This window comes from Anabas testudineus, chromosome 1 (genome assembly GCF_900324465.2).
Source record: "Anabas testudineus chromosome 1, fAnaTes1.2, whole genome shotgun sequence".
NCBI classification, from domain to species: Eukaryota; Metazoa; Chordata; class Actinopteri; order Anabantiformes; family Anabantidae; genus Anabas; species Anabas testudineus.
The window spans coordinates 6,923,327-6,947,603 of NC_046610.1; the positions used below are offsets into that span (position 1 = coordinate 6,923,327).

The 24,277-nt window shown below is 41.5% G+C and overlaps 3 protein-coding genes and 4 non-coding genes across 7 annotated transcripts in view; 3 read left to right on the forward strand and 4 right to left on the reverse strand.

The window, feature by feature from the left end:
- Nucleotides 1-4,516, forward strand: part of LOC113161576 (protein kinase C beta type-like) — a 26,788-nt gene extending 22,272 nt beyond the window's left edge. The window contains exons 10-17 of the mRNA XM_026359246.1: nucleotides 58-231; nucleotides 612-703; nucleotides 1,176-1,238; nucleotides 1,339-1,477; nucleotides 1,569-1,649; nucleotides 1,738-1,845; nucleotides 2,075-2,215; nucleotides 2,651-4,516. Coding sequence (XP_026215031.1) covers nucleotides 58-231; nucleotides 612-703; nucleotides 1,176-1,238; nucleotides 1,339-1,477; nucleotides 1,569-1,649; nucleotides 1,738-1,845; nucleotides 2,075-2,215; nucleotides 2,651-2,803 — 951 coding nt within the window. The 3' untranslated portion in view covers nucleotides 2,804-4,516. The remainder of the gene's footprint in view (nucleotides 1-57; nucleotides 232-611; nucleotides 704-1,175; nucleotides 1,239-1,338; nucleotides 1,478-1,568; nucleotides 1,650-1,737; nucleotides 1,846-2,074; nucleotides 2,216-2,650) is intronic.
- A 5,339-nt stretch (nucleotides 4,517-9,855) lies between these two features.
- LOC113162254 (voltage-dependent calcium channel gamma-3 subunit) lies at nucleotides 9,856-13,617 on the forward strand. The gene is made up of 4 exons (XM_026360304.1): nucleotides 9,856-10,066; nucleotides 12,081-12,164; nucleotides 12,293-12,433; nucleotides 13,046-13,617. The coding sequence occupies exons 1-4, from the start codon at nucleotides 9,856-9,858 to the stop codon at nucleotides 13,615-13,617; spliced, it is 1,008 nt and encodes a 335-aa protein (XP_026216089.1).
- Nucleotides 13,618-15,029: 1,412 nt separating this feature from the next.
- On the reverse strand, nucleotides 15,030-15,111 carry trnal-aag. Its single transcript has one exon. It is a non-coding gene; the product is annotated as a tRNA-Leu (tRNA).
- A 4,555-nt stretch (nucleotides 15,112-19,666) lies between these two features.
- Nucleotides 19,667-19,748, reverse strand: trnal-aag. The gene has a single exon. It is a non-coding gene; the product is annotated as a tRNA-Leu (tRNA).
- Nucleotides 19,749-20,198: 450 nt separating this feature from the next.
- Nucleotides 20,199-20,280, reverse strand: trnal-aag. The gene has a single exon. It is a non-coding gene; the product is annotated as a tRNA-Leu (tRNA).
- Nucleotides 20,281-20,679: 399 nt separating this feature from the next.
- trnal-aag lies at nucleotides 20,680-20,761 on the reverse strand. Its single transcript has one exon. It is a non-coding gene; the product is annotated as a tRNA-Leu (tRNA).
- Nucleotides 20,762-21,172: 411 nt separating this feature from the next.
- On the forward strand, nucleotides 21,173-24,146 carry LOC113161382 (E3 ubiquitin-protein ligase RBBP6-like). The gene is made up of 3 exons (XM_026358926.1): nucleotides 21,173-22,253; nucleotides 22,650-22,749; nucleotides 22,949-24,146. Exons 1-3 carry the CDS (start codon nucleotides 22,088-22,090, stop codon nucleotides 23,055-23,057), a joined length of 375 nt encoding a protein of 124 aa, XP_026214711.1. The 5' UTR covers nucleotides 21,173-22,087; the 3' UTR covers nucleotides 23,058-24,146.
- The last annotated feature ends 131 nt before the right edge of the window (nucleotides 24,147-24,277 follow it).

Sequence of the window (24,277 nt, forward strand, 5' to 3'; positions counted from 1 at the left end):
TGCGCTTCGTGTTGGGCATCAGCAGTGAATTTACATACTTTCCATTTGCTCCTTCAGGTGATGCTTGCTGAGAGGAAGGGTACAGACGAGTTGTACGCCATCAAAATCCTGAAGAAGGACGTGGTGATCCAGGACGACGACGTGGAGTGCACCATGGTGGAGAAGAGAGTTCTCGCCCTGTCTGGGAAACCGCCTTTCCTCACTCAGCTGCACTCCTGCTTCCAAACAATGGTAGGACTCCGTGTTTTGCATAAAGATGAGAGCATATAGAAACATGTAGACAACTTGAAACACTGCCGACAGACTGACAAACAGGGACACAAGAGGCTGAAAAGATAAATAAGTAAAGTTCTTTCATGTGTAAACAGCAGCATGAGGCACTAGGTTTCACTTTTTAGACTGTATATAACATGTTCCCTTATTTAGGAGCCTGTTTCTGTCCGTGTTCCACTGCTTTTCATGTTTGGGCCATTTGATATAGGCCACGCACACCTGACCTCAACTGTGTAGCAATGCTGAAGACAAAACTTGAACCTGTGCTGTTTACTGATCGTTCATCTCTGATCCATCCCTCTCCTCTCCTTTCTTACGTCTTCATCTTTGTGTTCTAGGACCGATTGTATTTCGTGATGGAGTATATAAACGGAGGAGACCTTATGTACCATATCCAACAGGTCGGCAAGTTCAAGGAGCCACATGCTGTGTGAGTACACGCGCTGATATGTTAACATCATTTCCTGGTCTCCCCTGCTCATTTGTGCTTTGTCTGGTAAGGTGTCTTGGTGTCTGTACATTTTTGTGCAACTATTGGGCTGATTTAGTTTTAACGTTGGTTGAGGAATCTCAAACTCAATCTCAAACTCACTGTCCAGGGTGGTTTTGTTGGTCTGATCTGAATTAGCTTGTTAGATGAACAATAGAAAGTGTAGGAGTAGCCGCGTTAGGCCCTAAGGGTCACAACGACCCTTAAAATGGCTCGTCAGGCGTGGTCTCCCTGGTAAGGGTATGTAAATGTGACGATCCTCTCATAGTTAACAGTTGTTTTGTTCTTCTTCACAGGTTACCTTAACTCCTGACAGTTGTAAACCCTTAGACACACACCGCCCTCTGCGTCTATGTTGTTAGAGAAACACACTACAAACATGTTTAGAAACTAGTGTTTATCTGTATTTCAGGTTCTACGCAGCAGAAATTGCCATTGGACTCTTCTTCCTCCACTCCAAAGGCATCGTGTATCGGTGAGTCCTGTAGTGAATCAGCTTGAGTCTGTAGGTGCAGGTCCCGATAAAGAGTGTTAAATACCTACCTGTGTGTGTGTGTGTGTGTGTGTGTGCACAGGGATCTGAAACTGGACAATGTGATGCTGGACGCTGAAGGCCATATAAAGATAGCCGACTTCGGAATGTGCAAAGAAAACATGTTGGATGGAGTAACCACGAAGACTTTCTGTGGAACACCAGACTACATCGCTCCAGAGGTGAGTTTACATGTTCTGACAGCTGATGGGTGTTTTTTTTAATCTATTGATCTCTGAATGAGACTCCGTCTCCGTCTTTTCTTCTTTCCAGATCATAGCTTATCAGCCGTATGGGAAGTCCGTGGACTGGTGGGCCTTTGGAGTACTTCTCTATGAAATGCTGGCTGGACAGGTTGGTGTGTTTGAACTGTTTATTTAAACCCAAACAACAGTAACAAGAACATACAATGATCCAGTGTGTTGTGATTGTGTCTCTGCAGCCGCCTTTTGACGGAGAGGACGAAGATGAGCTGTTCCAGTCGATCATGGAGCATCATGTCTCTTACCCTAAATCCATGTCCAAAGAAGCTGTTGCTATTTGCAAGGGGGTGAGAGCACAAATAAAATCCACACACACGCACTCCTCCTCCTCCTTTCTAGTGGAGGGTACACATCATGTTAAGACCTGTTATTATTGGTTATTGTTATTGACAGAATAAAGAATATCAATTAAAATATGCAGCATATAAGACACCGAGCTGCACAGAGACACAGAAATATGAAACACACAGACATAGCGAACGGGTTCTCACACCATGTGTTTGTGTGTGATCTTAGTTAATGACCAAACACCCAGGTAAACGTCTTGGCTGTGGTCCAGAAGGGGAGAGAGACATCAAGGAGCACGCCTTCTTCCGCTATATAGACTGGGAAAAACTGGAGAATAAAGAGGTCCAGCCACCTTTCAAACCTAAAGCTGTGAGTATATAACACACACATACACACACTATCAGTTATGTATTACCCAAACCTCTCTGATAACCTTAGAATTCAGTTCCAGCAGCCTAGTCAGACTCTGAAGGTAAGATATAGGTGAAACGATTAGATCGCTCATCCCTCAGACCCAACCATCACCTGCCGTTGGTCACTACTCTGACAAATACAGAGCTGAGATTTGTGAGTGTAGTCACCAATGATGAAGCCGAGATGTCACTGGCTCTCATATTCACCAATGGAAATCCACAGTTTCGGCTGTGAGGGATTTGATTGGTTGATGCCATGTTTTAGTTGTATCTTTATTTTTTTTTTTATTATTATTATTTGTTGTTGTTTTTTTTTTCTTCACATCCCTCATCAAATTCACTCCATTCCCTCATCTCCCCTCTCTCTCTCTCTCTCTCCTTTCCACCGCAGTGTGGGCGTGACGCGGAGAACTTTGATCGCTTTTTCACACGCCACGCCCCAGAGCTGACCCCCCCAGATCAGGATCTTATAGGCAACCTGGACCAGGAAGAATTCCAAGGCTTCTCATTTGTTAACCCTGAGTACAGTCACACAACCCACTGACCATGCTACATATCATCGGGCTGCTGTAGTAATGCCCCACGCCTCCGAAACATAAAAGATGTTTAAGAAATCACCATGATGTCACATCCAGGCTGCATTCAGCAGAGCGAAACGTTAAAGAAACTGTTGTCGTGTCGGGAAATATGTCTACTCGCTTTCTTTGTCAAAGTGAGTTGAGTGGGTTAGTGTTAAGTTATTATCTTACCTGAGCATAAAACGTTTGTGTTTCTTAATCCAGAACCTGGTTTAGCTTATTTCTTTGTGCCTTTGACCGGCCTGTGACCTAAAAACCTTGAAAACCACATCAGTGAGTCACACCACTGCATGGACAACTACTTACTTTCAAGACAAATCCCACTGTGCATGTGCACAATCTCTACTCCCAGTCCAGCAGTGTGGCAAGTAGAATGCAGTGAACCAGGTTCATCTCTGTATAGGATCTTTTGGAAAATCACCATCGTCCCTCCTTCACTCATTGAGATGAGAGCCCACTCGTCTGACTCTCTAAAAGAAACGAACTATGCATATTTCCCAAAATGCCTCAGATGGAAATGCAGGCAGGTGCTAAAATTTTACAGATTAGAGGAAATGATCCGACTTTCACCTGTCATGTTTCCACAGGCGACACAGTTTTCAGTTTACTGTGATTCAGCATGTTACATGTCTACCGGCTGTATTTCTATCCTGAGTGTAGACATGTTGCTCGCTCCTGAATGCCACCTGGCTGCACAACCAGCAGGTTCACGTCCAGCCTGAGCCTGCTCTGTCTCTGTGTCACCCTCCCTCTAACTGTATATTGATTATAATGACCTATCAGTAATATTGATGAGTGTACTATGAACACATATTGGTAATATTCATACAGTGTAAGTGAAAACTGACCAACTGCTTTGCTATGATTGTTTGAGTACTAATCAGTTTCCTAATGTTGACTTCACTTTTGTCTATAGGACCAAATACTTTTTGTTCGGTCAGTGTTGTGGTGAGCTTATCTGAACTTTTTTGAATTTTTACCCAGTCAGAGGTTAGATATCTTCGTACATACAGTCTGCGTCAAGTTAGAGATCTTTGAGCGAAAGCTCATTACCTGAACATTCACCACATGACACTGTGTTTTTAAATGGGGGAGGGGGGTGTATCACGCACAGCCCCATTTCTGGAGAATTTCACATATGACAAGAGTAAGGATGTCCAAAAGTGCCAATACAGGGTTTAGGAATCATGAGGGTGTGGAAACATATTGCCCTTAATAACTGTGATAGAGGGCAGCCATCCTGTGCCATTTTGCAGTACATGTATAATTATTAGAATATGCATTATAGCTTATCTGTTCTCAAAAAATACCCTTGGAAAGTAATTTTCATATAGAAAATGAAATGTGGGGCAGGTTGTATTATCCTTTTGTAACTGTGTAATGATGCAGGGTAGTAACAATGTGTCAAATATTGTTTGTTGAGCTTGTATCAAAAAGCGAGGCGGCAGAGACTAGTTCCTGTTCTACGAAGATGATGATTCTGCCGGGTGGAAAAGTGAGCGCTCATTGTGACGGTTGTAAAGGCGACAAATCAATTAGGACATGAAAAAAATCTATATTGAATACTTTATCAGAGAGATATTTAGATTGTTTTGGATGAGAGAGATTCCTCTGTAGATTGTGTAATTGTCCTGTATGACTGGAAACTGATAATATACTCACTGGTGCCTACCAGACTACTTCTGCTGTGTCTGCCTTGTTACTGCTGCCGCATGTGAGATGGTTGCACTTAAAAGAAGCAGTTCAACATTGAGGGGCCACAGATTATGTGCAGAAAATTAGTGTTTTTACATATGTTTCAAGTCATAGAGTTAGGTCAAAAGACCCCAAAGGGATGTAAAACAATCGCAAAGAGACCAAAAAAACACACAAAACGACACCTAATGGATAAAAAAAAATAAGACCTTGAAGAGAAACATCAGCACAAATAACAGGATCAAATCACAGCATCATTTGTAGCCGTTTTTAGCTTCTGTCCTACAGTATACTGGAGTGTCTGGGGGCCTTTTAGCCTGGCTGCGCCCAGGGGCACATTTTCTTCCAGTCCCTGAACATTAGTGACGTGTTGATTTAGTTTCCCACTAAGATGAATTCTCATATCTGAGGGCTAAGCTACACTAGTCAACACAAATCTATACTTTATTACCTTATTACAGCATGTTTAAACAGCCGTTACTGATGCCTCACTGGACTTAAAGTTGTCCCACATATTAATAAATAATAAACGCTTCTTATAAGGGGTGAAAATAAAGTGTCACCCACAAACACACTGCCTCACACACAAAAAGGAGCTGAATTAGTGGTGAATTCGTGGACCAGTTTCCAGCCTCCTCATTTCAGCTGGAGGCCCTGTGATGAGACACGAGGAGGAGGTAGGAAACTAACGGCTTTGTGTGTGTGTGTGAGTGTGTGTGATACATGTGTCTTGCCTGGAACTCACTGCTTCACTTCCTTTCTGGTTGTGGTTTGGTCTGCAGCTGGTCTGTTTCCTACTGGAACATTTTCTCTTTCTCTCTGGCTTTAGAAGTTTGTCTTGGATCTTTCTGCATCTGTGCTGTTGACATGTTTCTAGTGGGTCGTCTCCGTCTCTTGATTGTGCCTCTGGGTTTGTTGGCAAGGTGTGATTGTTTTTTGTTGACGTGCTCCCCCAGTCCTGTTATGGAATCAGTCTGTGTTCTGCTGAGTCTGGACTTCATGTGGTGCCACCGTGTACAGATTTTCAGAGGTGTGGACAAGACTGGACTGACAAAATCAAAGAACTCTTGATCAGTGGTGGAAGAAATACTGAGGTCTTAGTACTAATAGTCAAGTAGAATCAGGAAGATGCACTATACGATTATTATTGTACATGTCTGCAACTAATTATCATTAATTATTATGGATTAATCACCTTAAAACCACCAAAATCACTTGTTGGTTTGAAATAACGAGAAACACAATTATTGATTACTCATACATAGGTAAACAACGTTTGTGTTGTTCAAGCAAAAGTCCAAACTTCAAAAGTTAATCAAATAATGACTTAAATGATTAGTTTCTAGTTCTGTCAGTTAATTCATGATTTGTGTTGTACCTGTAGGCAACAGACGGCCTGAAAACATGATATTTTAGAAGATATTTATGTTTTTATGCAATAATATTAATCTAAAAAGATTTATTTTATTTTGAAATCTAGTAGAATATCATAAGATGAAAATATTATATAATATGAATCAAATGTTAATAGAATCAAAACAAGAAGAGAGTTGTCTAACAAACAGAAACACATCTGCACACATCATCTGCCATGTCCAAAAAAGAAATCTGTGTCACAGTAAGTTGTGTCATGATGTCAGACAAGTGGAAAAATAGTTTTTTTATATTTTTAAATAATAGTGAGCGTAATGACCTGTTAAGGACTTGAAACAAAACTTAACACTTGACTCTTGAAGGGTGTCATAATTGACCTGCTCGACATTTAATACAGTAACTCTGTCCCACCTCTGCAGTTTACACTAGTGTGTCCTCCTTCGCCTCCTCTATGCTTCATCTTTGTGCCTGTATGAGACAGTCGTTCTTTTTGCTTGTTGTCGACCTTGTTCTTTCTGACGTGCCTTTAAAACGCTGTACAAATTCGCTCCAGCTTACTTTATTCTAACTTCTCTCTTCTGCTCTTTTATCTTTCTTTATTTTTTTTTATTTTGCTTTTTTCCACCTCTCCTCTCTTTGTGGCAGAAATCCCGCCGTGACGTCGCCAACTTCGACAAGGAGTTCACAAAGATGGTGGTGGAGCTGACGCCCACAGACAAGCTCTTCATCATGAACCTGGACCAGAACGAGTTTCAAGGCTTCTCCTACACCAACCCTGAATTTATTATCCAAGTCTGAGGGATTCCTGTTGCTTTCTGGTTAGACGCAGCCTGAACAAGACTCATACATTTCATCAGAGAGACTCATGCACCACCTGGACTCATTTACAAACACATAAATCTTCAGAGTCAAACCACAGCAGCATCTAAACAAGACAATAATCTAAACTAACTCAATTTCTACATCTTCACATCTACAAATACACAAGCAGAAGAATAAAATGCAAACTTCAGATGGCTTTAGCTGCTGGTCGGTCACAGTGGGACTTGTCGGCCACATACAGTAAACTGCAGTTTTTGCAGCGTGTAGTGTTCAGAAAACCTCATGTTGAGCAGGTCAATATAGCAGATTCACAGTGGAATGTGTAGCTGTGTGTATGTGCTCTGTCGATTGATAACAGTGTGTTTGTTTACTTGATTTCCTTCTCTTCGGCCTGTAAAAGTTGCATCACAAACATTCCATGATCAATATGTCATGTAGTCACGTATGTGCTCTCATACACGCTTAGACACACACACACACACACACACACACACACAGACTGGCTGTGGTTTGGAGGGAAGGACAGTTTTGAATGGTAAAAGTCCTGATTTATAACCTAATGTCTAAGTTAGTTCTGAACTTAGTCTTAAGCACGTTTAGTCTTCCAAAGTGATGCAAAAAAAAAAAAAAAAAACAGAAGAAGAAGAAAGGAAAAAAAAAAAAACTGTAAAAAGAGAAGTCCCCCAAAACGCCTGTTTGGCAGTGAGATCAGAAAATGTCTCTGTCTTTTTCTCTTGCTTAATCTCTCTTTTATATGGCACGGTGTATGCAGTGGGTTAGTGCTGTGTAGGCCTATACCGTCTTTGTGGTGCAGCTCCTCTATGCATGCCATATTTGTTAGTACACTAGTTCTTTAAGATTTGCTTTGGACGTCACAGAGGAGAAAACTCCCCTTGATTGTCTTGGATTTATCGATGCAAGTCAATTCTGAAATATCCACGCTGAACTCGAGTTTGCTTTCCAAAGCAAGGGAGCAAAGACAGTTCGGCTGTTTGTGAAATGACCTTATAACATAGATGTAATATTTCTGTACGATTGTGCTTCAGTCTGTGTGTAAATAGGAATGGGATCTAGTGCTAGAAGTGGATTTCATGTTATTGTACGCTTCTCTGCTACTCTTCACAGCTCCATCTCCCCCTCTCAGATGCCACGCTTCTCTTTGTTTTCTCATTTTTACCTCCTCCCCTTCTCCTCCTTCTCCTCCTCCTCTCCTTTCCTTAATTCTTAAGTTGATCTCTGCTCTTTCTTTTTCCTTCTGCAGTCACATTGGTACTTTATAAGGAAACAAGACACAACAAAATGGAGACTGGGACATAAAGTGTTTACTATGCAAAAGGGAAGGAGAGGAGAAGAAGAGCAGAGGAGGGCAACTTTTATAAAGCGACGTGAAGAAATTGTGTGACAGGACATTAAATGTGTTGCATGCGCTGTGTTTACCTGCGCGTGAGAGACACCTACAGGAAGATATAGTACATTAAAATGAATGATCATAATATCATTTCAAAAACTTTGGCTCCTGTGTTTTACTTTGAAGGGTTGTACATCATAAACAGTGGTCGGAGGGAGGATTTAGATCCAATACTAAGATCACACTGTTAAAATACTTGTTTTAGTCGGTGCTGGACTCGTCCCAGTCTTTTTTGTAGTCCTGTTGTGTCTCTGGTTGTTTTGCATTTGATGAACTTTAAATCAAGAAGTGTTAACTGAAGCTTTGGCGACTCTGATTTTTAAGCCCTGATTTTCATTCACTCATTCACTACTTTACTATAATTAAATAAAATATATAAAAATATATTGAGCTTCTCCACACACGTGCTCACTCGCTCACTATAAATTCAGAGCCTTAAATATTCGTGCTCTCATTTTCTCTTTCATATGGAGGAGGCTTTATGCACAGCTCCTCTTCCTTATGAGGCTGGTGTTAATATTTTAACAGCCTCATTTACGTGAATAGAGGATCAAAATATAAGAAGAATATTACAGCGTGATGAACGTCTCAGCGGCATTAAATATAAGAGATAAAATTAAAATGCACTTCTGAGGGAACCATTGCAGCTTGAAGCTTTCATTTTTAAAACTGTGAGCAGGTGGAGGTGTCTGCTAACACGAGCTAATAAGGTGGGTCATCACCACTGATACTTCTACTGTTCTGTTATATGTAAACAAATTACAGGTTAAGAATGAACATTAATGACTCAATCATCAATAAATATTATTTATTTAATCTGTTCCTTGTTTTTATGTTTTGCATTTGTTGGTTTTGTGACTGTGTAGGTCTCAGTGTTGTTTTTATCTGCCTGGTGAAGCCAGAGACAAATCTAACTTACACAACCAAGAGTATTTTTACTTTAGCTGCATTTTTACTGTACAATTTGAGTTTTATGTGAATCGATGACTGCAGAACTAACCTGTAATACAGATTTTCTTTTCAAACGTTATTAAAATGTCTCAAAAACCTCTATTTTATCCTGCAGATAATCCTCCTTCATGAAGATATAATAATAGTGTTCAGTTTTGTGTAAACTTTACAGACAGCTGGGTTTTAAATAGAGGTGTTTATTATTTCTACTGCCAACACTGATATAAACGTACTGAAACATATTAGAGATCATTTATTGCTATAACAACATTTTAAATTCATTAAATTAACTTTCTTTAAAAGTTCTCACTACAAATCCACATGAAGGAGGTTTTATTGTGTATGTACCTAATAAATCGGAAAGTGCTGCTCTATGGTGCTGAACTGATGGAGACTGTCCCAGATGGGGGGCCACAGGTTTCCCTGACCATATATGCTGAGTGACAGAACCACAGACACACTCAGGAAGGTGGGATCGTCCTGTCAGTCCATGCACAGTTCAAACTAACTAGGGCTCCAGACGACTTGCTGCTTCTCTTCTTTCTTTCTGCTTCTTCTGACTGAACAGCATCGTCCCGCGACCCTCGTCCGCGCCCCCGACGTGGAAACGTCCCGACTCGGTGAACTCAGTCTGATGTTGGTCCCGTCCCGAAACGATACGAGTTCAGCACAGAAGATGTTTCCTCCTCGTCCCGCCGACCGGACCCACACACAGACACGACCCCGGGAGAAGGTCTTCTGAACCCTGGTCTCTGTCCACTGGCCGACATGAGGCTGTGTAACCGGGGGGTGATGATGCTGCTGACCACGGCGGGGGCTTTCTGCGCCTTCAGCCTCATGACCATCGCCGTGGGCACCGACTACTGGCTGTACTCCCGCGGGATGTGCCGCTCCAAGAGCCTGAGCGACAACGAGACCGTCCACAAGAACGAGGAGGTCCTGACCCATTCTGGTCTGTGGAGGACCTGCTGCACCGAGGGTAGGAGAAACACTGGTCCTGCTCACACAGACACTACTGAGTTTACAGGTTTCACTGTTACTGTCTCCTCTACAAAGAATTCACAGCAAATGACAGTAAACCAGAGAGAGAAACCACAAATGATTATATCAAAGTGTAAGATCAGTGGGTTATAATAATAATAATAATAACATTAATAATAATAATTTTATAGTACAATTGACCTATTAGTTAACAATATTTAACAATTGTCTACACCATGTCTCTATAAAGTGCTTAACAACACTTTTTTCCTCTTCTGATTAAAAACTACTGGATCTTTGAGCATAGGTTATTGTTTATTTCCAAAGTTTAACTGCTCAGAACAATGTGTCTCCTACTTCACTGTGACGCCTGTGAGCTGGAAGGTATGATCCCAAACTTATTAAACCACAGCTTCCTAAATGTTTGTGGTGTCACTAATGGTGTTTGTACGTAGGTGCTTCCTATATTTGAGCCTTTCATGGGGGGGTAATAGTTAGATTTTCTTTTATTGCAAATAGATGCATCATGTGGAGAGAGGAAGAATAGTTTAAATCCTGCATATTATATGTGATGGATTGAAATGACATTGTCAATAATTTATTACCTTTTAATAGCCCCTCGATTTCTTTTACCCAGTATTCTCTGTTTGCTTTGACAATATTCTGGATGAAATAAAAATGTGCAGCACTTTCAATTCTCCCTCACTTCCATCCCTCTGTTGTGGCTCCATAAACTCGAAGCCCTAAAATGGTGTAATGGAGAGGTAACAAAGCGCCTCAACAAACCTGCAGCCAGCGAGACAGCCAGCTGAAGGTTGTCTGTGTCTGTACGTGCCATAAATAATCATATGGGATGTGGGTAGCCGTGTTTATTACTTCATTATTATATGTCTGGTCGGTTGTGTACACCTTCTGCATACAAAAAATGTTAATACTTTTATGTAGATACAAAAACAACAAAGATAGAAACATACATAGATAAAAAATAAAAATACACAAGAAAAGACGGGACAAGTTGTAAGCGTTTGTTAAACAGTTTAAACTGACAATTTAAAGAAAGATCAACATACTAAGCTGGAAAATATCTGAAAAAAATTTCAAAATAGTTTTTAAGAGTCAAGAGAAAGATTTTAGTTTCACACATTCCCTCATCTCTCTCTGTATCTCGACAATATTTGGAATAAACATTTTCTCTGTGGTGCTTTTATTTCCTCTCTGACCCGTTCATCATTGCTGAAATGCACTGAATGAGATTTGTTTTGGAAGCCATGGCAACCGCGTCCCATCATCAATTCTGGTCGATGGACGCAGCATTCACAGGGACACATTTGTCAATATATCCTCGTGTGTGCAAATGTTGAAAGGCAGCACAGGGTCAGAGGTCACAGAGAGCAGGGAGCCACTTTTATGATATTCAGTGATATGTACACATTATAAAGGCAGTATTATAATCACAAATACTGTTGTATTTATTTATATATAACCCCTCCTGATGTTACAACTGTATAGATTTTTTTAAACCAATGTATAAAAAAACGCATTATTAACAATATTTTGAAGCAAGTTTCTCATTGCACTTGCTTGAGATGTGATTTTAATGATAAAGTATGTTGTCTTATCTAATTTAGACATGCAGCTGTTGTGTGTATAGTGACCCTATGTGGAAAAAGCTGATGCAAAAATAATTGACAATGCAAAAAAACACGTAATGGTGTCTTAGCTACAATTTACTGGAATATAAAGAGCATGTAGAAAAAACAAACTATCTGTATATAGAAACAGAAATATTCAATTTGAAGTGGACTCACTGGTGCAAATGTCAAACCTGAGAGGTCCCCAAACGAAAGCTGATGGTTCACAAGATGACTGAAGAGAAACTATGCTGTTTCTTTTCTTTTTTAAAAGCCTGTAGACATAAAAAAGAGTCCATCAGATTCACATTTAGCATTTTGGGAGTCAGATCAGTTATCAGTTAGTTGAACTGCTGTGTATTTGTGTTTGTCTTTCTATAGGGACATTTCGAGGTGTGTGCAAAGACATTGATCACTTTCCCGACGATGCAGACTACGAGCAGGATGCTGCAGAGTATTTACTACGTGGGTAACACACATGCACGTTTATCTGTAATGTATGTAAAAGAAAATACTCAATAAAGTCAATCAGTGCAACAGATGAACAAATGTTTAATCTCATTCCATCCTCTTCTTCTCTGTTCTCTCCTTAGGAGCAGTACGGGCCTCCAGCCTCTTCCCTATCCTCAGTGTGGGATTATTATTTCTGGGAGGTGTGTGTGTAGCCGCCAGCGAGTTCTACAAGTCGCGCTACAATGTCATTCTCAGCGCGGGTATACTGTTCGTGTCTGCAGGTCAGAAACAAATACACACTGATTTCTACGATGTGTATTTATCACAGCATCTATCATCTATCTGTCCTGATAAGACATTGTTTTAGGAGTAATTTTAAAGTTGCTTTACAAGCATTTTATGTTTTTGCACCAGCATGTTTGTCATGTTCTGAAACAAGAGAGTTAAAATGTTGGTGCGATGGTTTAGTAGTTTAAGTCTTGCTGCACCAACTCTGCTACAGCATGTGAGAGCAGCTGACACCTGGAAATCTGAATTTAAACTTTAGCCTGGTCTTTGACTGGAAAGTTTTTAACCTTTAATTAATTTATACCAAATGTTTTAATTTATTTTCTGTATTTTATAATGTTTATTTTTTCTCACATATGGTAGCCAGAAGAGCTCAACACTCTGCAAATTACTTTGGTTGTGTTTTCTTTCTGCCTTTTTATTTGCCCACATATCAGTGGGTTGAGCTGAGGTTTCAGGGCCTCTGTACTTTTATATTTTCTATTTTTCATATGCACTGGCCTCCAATTACTTTTATGTTTATTCTGCTTATTATTAGCCTGTCAGTCAACTGTGAAGCGTTTTGAATTGAACTGACCCTCTCCACTCCTCTTTAACTCCCCCAGGTCTCAGTAACATCATTGGCATCATTGTGTACATATCAGCCAACTCAGGTGACCCAAGCCAGAGCGACAACAAGAAGAGCTACTCCTACGGCTGGTCTTTTTATTTTGGAGCTCTGTCCTTCGTCCTGGCTGAGATGGTGGGTGTCCTGGCAGTGCATGTGTTCATAGAAAAGCACAGACAGCTACGCACTAAAGGTCGACCTTCTCTGGAGAAGCCGCCCATTTCCCGCATCTCATCTTACTACCGCAACCGTTACTACCAGAACCGCAGCCGGAGATACAGTTACAGGAGCAACCACAGTGCAGGGGACTCAACCCCACAGTCCTTTCAAGCATCCTTGATGCGAGACCGAGAACCATCTATCTCTGCTGAATCAAAGGTCACCACCATGGCAGGTTTGCCAACTCCGGTGACAGTGGGCTCAGAGTTCATGCTCTACACATTAACCTCACCTCTCAAAGAGGATACGATTGACATGACTGTGGATGATTTAACTACAGGAGCAGCTCACAACAACACAGACATGCTGCCTGGAAACTGTGCTGCCAACAGAAAGACCACACCTGTGTGAGGAGACAACGTTTTTCAGCAAGGGGGAGACATTCAATTAGAGAAAGTCCTCAGGAAGAGGAAATATTTTTCAAATTGATTGTTTAGTCAATAAAATGTCACAATGACAATGACCCAGAGCCCAGTTTGACATCTCCAAATTGCTTGATTTTGTCTGATGAACAGTCCAAAAATTAAAGATATCCAGTCTACAATGATAAACTAAGAATAAAACTAAAACTCATGATTTGGTTATCAAAGTGGTTGCTGATATTTTCCTGTCAATTTGCTCTTCATACCAGGTCTTTACTGGAACTTAAGAGATGACGCAAACACGGACATCAAGTTTTAGAACTAATCATTTTATGTTCTTTGTATGTAATTTTGCTGTGCTATTATAGTAGTTATATTTAAGGTATACCTGCAGTGTGTGTACAAGTGTGTGTACAAGTGATTGTACAGACAAATAGGAATGAGTGAATGAGACACAAAGTCAGGTCAGGAGACACATGGTAGAAACTATACATGAATACATTTAAGAGTGACATAACATGTCCTGTTCCTGTCCTCTTTCTGAATCTTTGCTCAAAATCGAACCCCATTTAATGCATTTGAACTCAGTCTGTGTGTCTCTCACAGTTTGTGTGACTGAGTGTCTGTTGTGTGGACATGTAAGCATACATACTGTAAGTGTAATGAAATGTTCTACTTTTATGGTTGTGTCACTGGGTCTCTGTTAACCTTAAATAAAGCAAAAAAAAAAAAAAAAAAAGGCAAAATGTGCTTCAAAGATAAATCGGTGTGGTTCAAGGTGTAGTGTTTTTGCTCAGGGAGGATATTCAAATATCTGTCCTTGTGTAATCATACCCAGAAGAAAATGTCCAAGCCATGTACAAATAGAAGAGACAAAGACGTAAACAGTTTATTAAAAATAATAGGCCCCCCCGCACTGAAAACATTGTGTGTGTGAACATGCATTTGTAAGCTGTGTTAGAGATGATGGCAGGACGGTACAAACAGCCTCACAACAGACTGAGATACCTGATGTGTTACCATGGCAGCAGCATCGTCCAGGCAAACATTCAAAGCTGTTGTGATGAATACGCTCACAAATCTGTGATTTCCAGCATACTGCGTCTTTACAATGTCACAAACTCATCCAAGTCCCCCAAGAAGGCTGGTCGTCCACGAAAGACAAAAGCAAAAGAGGACAGGATGATATGGAGAATGTCAATGTGCAGTCGGTGAATGCAAATGTGTTTTAGAACCTTCTTCAACAACATGCAGTTCCATCACTGCATTCGTCACCTAATCAACCAACAATTTTTATGCAAGATACCGCCCACATGAATCAAGTGTTCATAAATTGTTCTCTAATTTTGATCTCCAGTTTACTTTGTTGCGGTTTCATAGTGATATTTATGACAAAACCTTTGGCAGCGGTGGGATTCGAACCCACGCCCCCGAAGAGACTGGAGCCTTAATCCAGCGCCTTAGACCGCTCGGCCACACTACCTGTCTGACTGAGGTCCAGTATGTAAATGAAGTGACAAATACCTGAAGGGTTGGCTGAACAATACAAGTCATTATTTATGGATATATAACTTCTTGAAATCTTGGACAACAGTTGATGTTGACAAACACTTGGCAGTGATGGGATTCATAAATACAAGTATTAAATATTAAATTTTGCTCATATATTTGCATTTCTTATTTTTTTGTTACATCTTGACAATACGTTTGAGGTTACCAGACACTTCAATTCAATTCAATTCAATTTTATTTGTATAGCGCCAATTTACAACAGAAGTTATCTCAAGGCACTTTACAGTGTAAGGTTTAAGACCTTACAGAAAATATTTATACAAAAAATTATAGAGAAAACCCAACAATCCCATTTGAGCAAGCTTTAGGCAACAGTGGAGAGGAAAAACTCCCTTTAGAGGAAGAAACCTCCAGCAGAACCAGGCTCATAGTGGGCGGCCATCTGCCTCGACCGGTTGGGGTGAGTGGAAAGAGGAGAGAAAAAAGAACAGCAGGCAATAAAGACAACAACAAGCATCAAGAACATTGGGCAGATGAACTGGATTCTGGAGATGTACAGCTCCAGGCCGAGGATACCTGCAGAAGGTACAGAGAGAGGGAGACAGAGAGGAGGAAACACAACTAAAAGAGAGAGAAGACACAAAGTTAATGACATGCAATGGTGGCATTTGCATTGATACAGGAGAAAGGAGAGAGGAGAGGAGCTCAGTTTATCAGTAGAGGTCCCCCAGCAGAATAACCTATATCAGCATAACTAAGAGATGGTTCAGAGTCACCTGATCCATCTCTAACTATAAGCTTTATAAAAAAGGAAAGTTTTAAGTCTAGTCTTAAATGTAGAGACGGTGTCTGCCTCCCGAACCTGAACTGGGAGCTGGTTCCACAGGAGAGGGGCTTGGTAGCTAAAGGCTCTGCCTCCCATTCTACATTTGGAAACTCTAGGAACCACAAGTAAACCTGCAGTCTGAGAACGGAGAGTTCTGCTTGGAAGATAAGGAACTATGAGGTCTTTAAGATAAGATGGAGCCTGATTATTAAGGGATTTATAAGTTAGGAGAAGAATTTTAAATTCAATTCTGGATTTAACAGGGAGCCAATGGAGAGAAGCTAACGTTGGAGAAATATGATCTCTCTTGCTAATTCCAGTCAGAACTCTGGCTGCAGCATTTTGGATTAACTGGAGGCTCTTTAATGAGTTATTGGACATCCCATTAATAATGAATTACAATAGTCCCAGTTCGGAAGTAACAAATGCATGGACTAGTTTTTCAGCATCACTTTGGGACTCTGGAAGGTACAGGATCCACTAATGCATGATCTCTAGTTGTTCAAGACATCATTTGGGTCCTCTGGACTACCAATATACTCACTATCCCTCCTCTGAACATGTCCGAACCATCTCAGTCTGGCCTCTCTGACTTTGTCGCTAACACAGGCAACGTGAGCCGTCCCTCTGATGTACTCGTTCCTTATTCTGTCTAACCTGGTCACTCCTAAGGAGAACCTCAACATCTTCATCTCTGCTACCTCCATCTCAGCCTCTTGTCTCTTTCTCACTGCTACCGTCTCTAACCCATAGAGCAGAGCTGGTCTCACCACTGTCTTGTACACCTTTCCTTTGAGTCTTGCTGACACTCTTTTGTCACACAACACTCCTGACACTTTCCTCCACCCGCTCCAACCTGCCTGCACTCGCCTCTTCACCTCTTTTCCACACTCTCCATCACACTGAACTGTTGACCCCAAGTACTTAAACTCCTGCACCTTCTTCACCTCAGCCCCCTGTAACCTAACACTTCTACCTTGATCCCTCTCGTTCAGACACATGTATTCTGTCTTACTACGACTGACCTTCATGCCTCTTCTTTCCAGAGCAAACCTCCACCTCTCCAGCTGTTCCTCTACCTGCTCTCTACTCTCACTGCAAATCACAATGTCATCCGCAAACATCATTGTCCAGGGAGATTCCTGTCTGACCTCATCTGTCAGCCTGTCCATCAACATAGCAAACAAGAAGGGACTCAAAGCTGATCCTTGGTGTAGTCCCACCTCCACCTTGAACTCCTCTGTCTGACCTACAGCACATCTCACCACCGTCATACTTCTCTCATACATGTCCTGAACTAGTCTGACGTACTTCTCTGCCACTCCCGACGACCTCATACAGTACCACAGCTCCTCCCTCGGCACCCTGTCATACGCCTTCTCTAAATCTACAAAGACACAATGCAGCTCCTTCTGACCATCTCTGTACTTTTCCATCAACATTCTCAAAGCAAAAATGGCGTCAGTGGTGCTCTTACGGGGCATGAAACCATACTGCTGCTCACAAATCTCCACCTTCTTCCTAAGCCTGGCTTCCACTACTCTTTCCCACAGCTTCATTGTGTGGCTCATCAACTTTATTCCTCTATAGTTGCTGCAGTTCTGCGTGTCACCCTTGTTCTTAAAGATTGGAACCAGAACACTTCTCCTCCATTCCTCAGGCATCTTCTCACTCTCTAGAATCCTATTGAACAAACTGGTTAAAAACTCCACTGCTGTCTCTCCTAAGCACTTCCACACCTCCACAGGTACGTCATCAGGACCAACAGCCTTTCCACTCTTCATCCTTTTCAAAGCCTTCCTAACCTCATCCTTTCCAATCTCTGCTATTTCCTGCTCCATAACATCCACATCTTCCTCCCTTCTTTCCCTGTCATTTTCCTCGTTCATCAGCTCCTCAAAATACTCCTTCCATCTTTTCTGCACACTCTCCTGGGTTGTTAGTACCTTTCCATCTCTGTCCTTAATCACCCTTACCTGTTGCACATCCTTCCCATCTCTATCTCTCTGTCTGGCTAGCCTGTACAAGTCCTTCTCTCCTTCCTTTGTGTCTAACCTGTCATACAGCTCATCGTAAGCTTTCTGTTTGGCCTTTGCCACCTCCCTCTTCACTCTACGCTGCGCTTCCTTGTACTCCTGTCTACTTTCCTCAGTCCTTTCTACATCCCACTTCCTTCTAGCCAACCTCTTCCTCTGGATGCATTCCTGTACTTCCTCATTCCACCACCAAGTGTCTTTACCTTCTTTCCTCTTTCCAGATGACACACCTAGCACCTTCCTACCTGTTTCCCTGATAATCTCTGCTGTAGTTTCCCAGTCATCTGGAAGCTCATCCTGACCACCCAGAACCTGTCTCAACTTCTGTCTGAATTCCTCACAAGTTTCTTCATTCTTTAACTTCCACCACTTGGTCATCTTTTCTGTCTTCCCTCTCTTCTTCTTCCTGACCTCCAGAGTCATCTTACACACCACCATGCGGTGCTGTCTGGCTACACTCTCTCCTACCACCACTTTGCAGTCACTAACCTCTCTCAAATGACCTCGTCTACATAGGATGTAGTCCACCTGTGTACTCCTACCTCCACTCTTGTATGTCACTCTATGTTCCTCTCGCTTCTGGAAGTAAGTGTTGACTACAGCCATTTCCATCCTCTTAGCAAAGTCCACCACCATCTGTCCTTCCAGATTCCTTTCCTTCACACCAAACCTGCCCATCACCTCCTCATCACCTCTGTTGCCCTCACCAACATGCCCATTGAAGTCTGCTCCAACAACAACTCTCTCTCCTCTGGGGATACTCTCTATGACCTCATCAAACTCACTCCAGAATCTCTCCTTCTCTTCTAACTCACAGCCAATCTGTGGCGCATACCCACTGACTACATTCACCATCACCCCTTCAATTTCTAGCTTTAGGCTCATCACCCTGTCTGAGACTCTTTTCACCTCTAGAACACTGTTTACAAACTCCCCCTTCAGGATCACTCCTACCCCGTTTCTCTTCCTATCCACACCATGGTAGAACAGTTTGTATCCTCCTCCAATGCTACGTGCCTTACTGCCCTTCCACCTTGTCTCCTGCACACACAGTACATCTACCTTCCTTCTCTCCATCATGTCTGCCAGCTCTCTGCCTTTCCCTGTCATTGTGCCAACGTTAAGAGTCCCTATTCTCAGATCTATGTCCCTGCCTTTCCCCTTCTCTCTCTGACCACGAACCCTTCTGCCTCCCCTCTTTCTTCGACCAACAGTAGTCAAATTTCCACCGGCACCCTGTAGGTTAACAGCATCGGTGGCGGTCGTTGTTAACCCGGGCCTCGACCGATCCGGTATGAAAGTCTTGTGGATGATTCGCATGGTTTATTTTGGCAATTTTTACGCCGGATGCCCTTCCTGACGCAACCCTCTCTATTTATCCGGGCTTGGGACCGGCACAGAAATCACTGGCTTGCAACCCCTGTGGCTAGACTTTGGGACAGGATGCTCCTAATTTTAGCAATGTTTCTTAGGTGAAAAGATAACTCCGAGATTTCTTACAGTGGCTATGTGCATGGTGCAGTTTTAAGATGCTTTAAAGTCACATCCACATTTTTTACTTTCTACTTTGTCAGGTTTGGTGACCAGAGGAAGACACGCTGTATTTAACAGAGCCCCAAACATCCTGTGTTGGCCTTTGATGGAGGTGTTCATGACAAAACTTTTGGCAGCGGTGGGATTCGAACCCACGCCCCCAAAGAGACTGGAGCCTTAATCCAGCGCCTTAGACCGCTCGGCCACGCTACCCACCTGAGGTACACTGTGGGAATAATACGGAGCAATGAAAAGGTATTTGATGGATTTTTTTTATTTTAATTGTAGTGTACATTGTCTATAAGTCTACCACCTTCTGAGAGGTAACTTCTACATGGCTTCATAATTAGGATTGGTTGCACTGACTACATGAGACCTGAAAAGCTCACCCATACTACTAACTTAATGCTCACACAACCATCACAACCACACTTCACTTCAGGTGCACACAGACATGACTGGAAACATTGCTTTTGGGCTGTCCGTCTGTTTTACATCCATGTAAATTTCATCTTTACTGGTGGAGGTGGAGGCAAACGTGGTAAATCCATTTGATTTACAGGGATTTCTCCTCAACAGAGACACAGGACGCTTTAAAGTCACATCTTTTAACAGGGATTCGTTAAGTAGAAGCTGATGCAGCAACATTCATGACAAAACCTCTGGCAGCGGTGGGATTCGAACCCACGCCCCCGAAGAGACTGGAGCCTTAATCCAGCGCCTTAGACCGCTCGGCCACGCTACCTGTCTGACTGAGGTCCAGCATGTAAATGAAGTGAGAAATACCTGAAGGGTTGGCTGAACAATACAAGTCATTATTTATGGATATATAACTTCTTGAAATCTTGTTGATGTTGACAAACACTTGGCAGTGATGGGATTCATAAATACAAGTATTAAATATTTAATTTTGCTAATATATTTGCATTTATTTTTTTGTTACATCTTGACAATACGTTTGAGGTTACCAGACACTTCACAGTGGATATGTGCATGGGGCAGTTTTAAGATGCTTTAAAGTCACATCTTCAGTCAGATCCACATTTTTTACTTTCAACTTTGTCAGGTTTGGTGACCAGAGGAAGACACGCTTTATTTAACATCCTGTGTTGACCTTTGATGGAGGTGTTCATGACAAAACTTTTGGCAGCGGTGGGATTCGAACCCACGCCCCCGAAGAGACTGGAGCCTTAATCCAGCGCCTTAGACCGCTCGGCCACGCTACCTGATGTGCGGGCTGGACCACGTACTTCCTCCGCACCGGTGCTTTTCAAAGTAAAACACCATACATTAGTCCACGCAACACAAAACTAGTAGACTAGTAGTGCAGCTTACAAAGGTCTTTTGTTTTTTGTGGGGTTTTTTATGCATTGATATAAATGGCATAATGCTTTTGTAATCTTGTAAATATTTACTTAGGCTACCACTGATATGTTAACAAAAAAAACACACATTTCATTTTGCCAAAGCAGTAATTGTGAAGTTATTAAAATACAAACATTTAAAAAGATAACAATCAATGTTTCGTTTATTCCTTTGTGTTTTGACGGATGTGAGTTTTCAGAAACACCGAAGATCGTTTCTTGCTTTAACTTTTATTCTTTGAAAGAACCCCGACTACATCCGGTTCCGTCCTGCGCCATTTTGATGAAACAGCGAGGAGTGAGGCAGTCTGCATCAACGAAATGGATTTTATGGATTTAATTTGACGAATAATCTGGATACACAACTTCATTTTTTTTCCATGGTGGAAAATAACAGTGGACCGAAGAGGAAACTCTGAGTACTGAAAGCGTAGCTGGTGGATTTTGCTATATTAGTCGACAGATAGCTTGGTCATCATTGTTAGCACCGTTAAGCCTTAGCCGTTAGCTTTTGTAGGCCAGTGGTGTTAGATGTTGTATTGAGGGGCGAGCTAACGTTAGCTAATCTCGAGGTATAGCATGTTAGCCTTGGTATTAGCTAACTAGCTAATTTAACGTTTATACAGTGGATTGCATTTTCTTGGACTTTTTCTGTGGTTCGGTAGTTTTGACATTGAGAATTTAAGAACTGTGCCAAAAAGGCATTTCACGAACTGATGTTCCGGAAACCCCAGGCCTGCTGCTAGCCACACTAGAGGCTTGCATCGCGGCGGCCCGGGCTTTCCAACAAGGACAATACTCGATGGACTTTTGCTGATACACATCACTATATAATATTTACACTGTGCTACGAGGACTCTGTTGGAGGTGGTGGCATCCTGTTGTGTTTTATTGGACTTCAAAGAACTGAAGAGGCACATGACGCCGCTCAATGGCGCTCTGGCCTCACAGCAGGATTATTTTTCTTTGGCAATAACAAGGACTCTGTCGTCATCTGCGAGCTGAACCCTTCCCTACTTTAGTTTTTTTCTCTGTCTTACAGTGTTTCAGCGAATATAAAGAAGGTTTGCCTATTAAAGACACCAGCTTTAGCCCCCTGTGTTCAGTGTTGACGCTGTTTTCTTTTGTTATATCAGGCCTGTGTTTTTTTCTTGTGCTTGATTGACTTAAGTGCTTAGACCTGTAAAAATGTCGTGTGTTCACTATAAGTTTTCTTCCAAACTGGACTACAACACAGTCACTTTCGATGGGCTGCATATCACCCTCAGCGAGCTTAAAAGGCAGATTATGGCCCGGGAACGGCTCAAGGCCACAGATTGCGACCTGCAGATCACCAATGCGCAGACTCGAGAAGGTACGTTATCAGCTGACACATGAGAAGACCATGTTGTCATCCATTATTTGAAGAAATAGTAGGTGGTAGGAAGACACTTCTGTCTCTGAACAGTATGTGGGGTTAGGTTAGGTCAAAATATATCAAAAAGTTCACTATACAGTCTATAAAACACACTTAAAGCTGCTATGACAAGATGGAAGAAGTGTATTTCCTCAATGACAATATTTAGAATTTATACATACCAGTATATAGTTGGAACATGTTTTTGACCACTAGAAACCTCTATATCTCTGTCTTGATTTTGATCCATGCCCTCTAAATGTGTTCTGCTGGCTAAATCTTTCCAATATTGTTTGAATATCATCGTGTTTAATGTTTCTTTGGTTTTCTAATGCCTTGTTTTATGTTTTGTAGAATACACTGATGAGGAAGCCCACATCCCAAAACACTCGTCCGTGATCGTCCGCCGCACTCCAATTGGTGGAGTAAAGCCTGCTGGCAGGACGTTCATTGTGTATGTATACTTCAGATATAAAGCTGTCACAAGAATAGTGAATGAGCTGTTTTAATTTAATTAAATTTAATTTTAAGCCACCAGTCGTTTTAGCCTTTAGTTGTTCGGTAGCAGAGTACAATTGAAAACTTGGTCTTGTAGTTGGTGACAATTTGGCTTCAGTAACTGATGGTTATTTATGTACTGTTTGTTTCTGCAGAGATCGTTCTGACACAGCTGTGGTTGGATCTTCTAGACCCGTATGTAAAACAAACCCCAAAACAACACTCTCTCTTCCTCCTCCTCTCATTCTCTCCCCCACTTTCTGACTTTAGTCACCTTTCTCAAGAACATTCTGTCAACAATGATCGAGTTGTGTGTATCTTCTGTTCACTGTGTGTTGGCAACATTTGTGTTGATCTCGACCTCTATGTGTTATCTGATGTCCTTTTGGGGCGGGTTTCCTGGAATTAACCTCAGTTTAACTAGTTTGTTGTTTCTCTAAAAAACCCTGGTTTTCTGTTTCTGTTGTGAAATAGTTTAAAGTTTTAAATTATGGCTATATAAGATGCGATTAACGAGAGAAACAGCGGAATAGCACCAATTGTTTTTGAATGCTCTGAACTAATTGTTGAACTGTTGCCACTTTATAATTTGATTGACAAATCGTTTAAACTGTTAATGACTGTATTTCATAATGAAATGGTTTTGTACCCTGCTTCAGGCTAAGCAAATGTGTTTTAAAGGGGTATGTAAAGGATAACGTGGTATTTTTGTACTGATAATTTATTGTCATTTTATTTTCTATGAAAATATTTTATATTATGTGGTCAAAGAACCCAATGAAGTAAAGTGTGACTGGGATTGATTGTAATTAATTTTGATTACAATTACAAGACTAAGATTGTGTGAGTGAGAGAGACTCACCAGTGATTTTTATTTTAAAGGCTTACCCTGCTAAGATTTAATATACGCACATTTGTTGTTCAGTAACATTTACCTATGTAATTGTTTTGTCTTGTACAATTTCACCATGAAGATGTTTTATTCTGCACTGAGTATGGACTGCACACAATCCTTAAACCTTAAAGGCTCACAGATTTCATGATGCTGAGTTAAATGCTTTGAATTTTTTTATAAAGAAAAGCAATAGTTCAAGGAGTATTGTTCTGTGGTTTGGGGCATCAATGAGACGCCAGCTTTGATGCTGTGACTTGGCCACCGACATAATGTTGTGACATGATCACAAAGTAACGTGACACATAATCAGTGAAGTCAATATCTTGTTAAACTCTGGAGGCCTTCCATGGTTGCTGCAGTGAGAAGTATACTGGTGTAGTGTGTCCTGTAAGCTGTAAGCTGCAGAACCTGTCAATAAAGTTGTTCAGTGGTTCATTGTCAGAACCACTTGCACCAGATCCCTGTGTGTTCCCTCCACAGCATTCTGCAATACCTGGTCTGTCCTCCAAGCCCTGCATACCATGATGGACAACCCAACTGGCCCAGTTTTTTATTTTGTAAAGAAAATTTCTGCAAGGTTTAGGCAAAG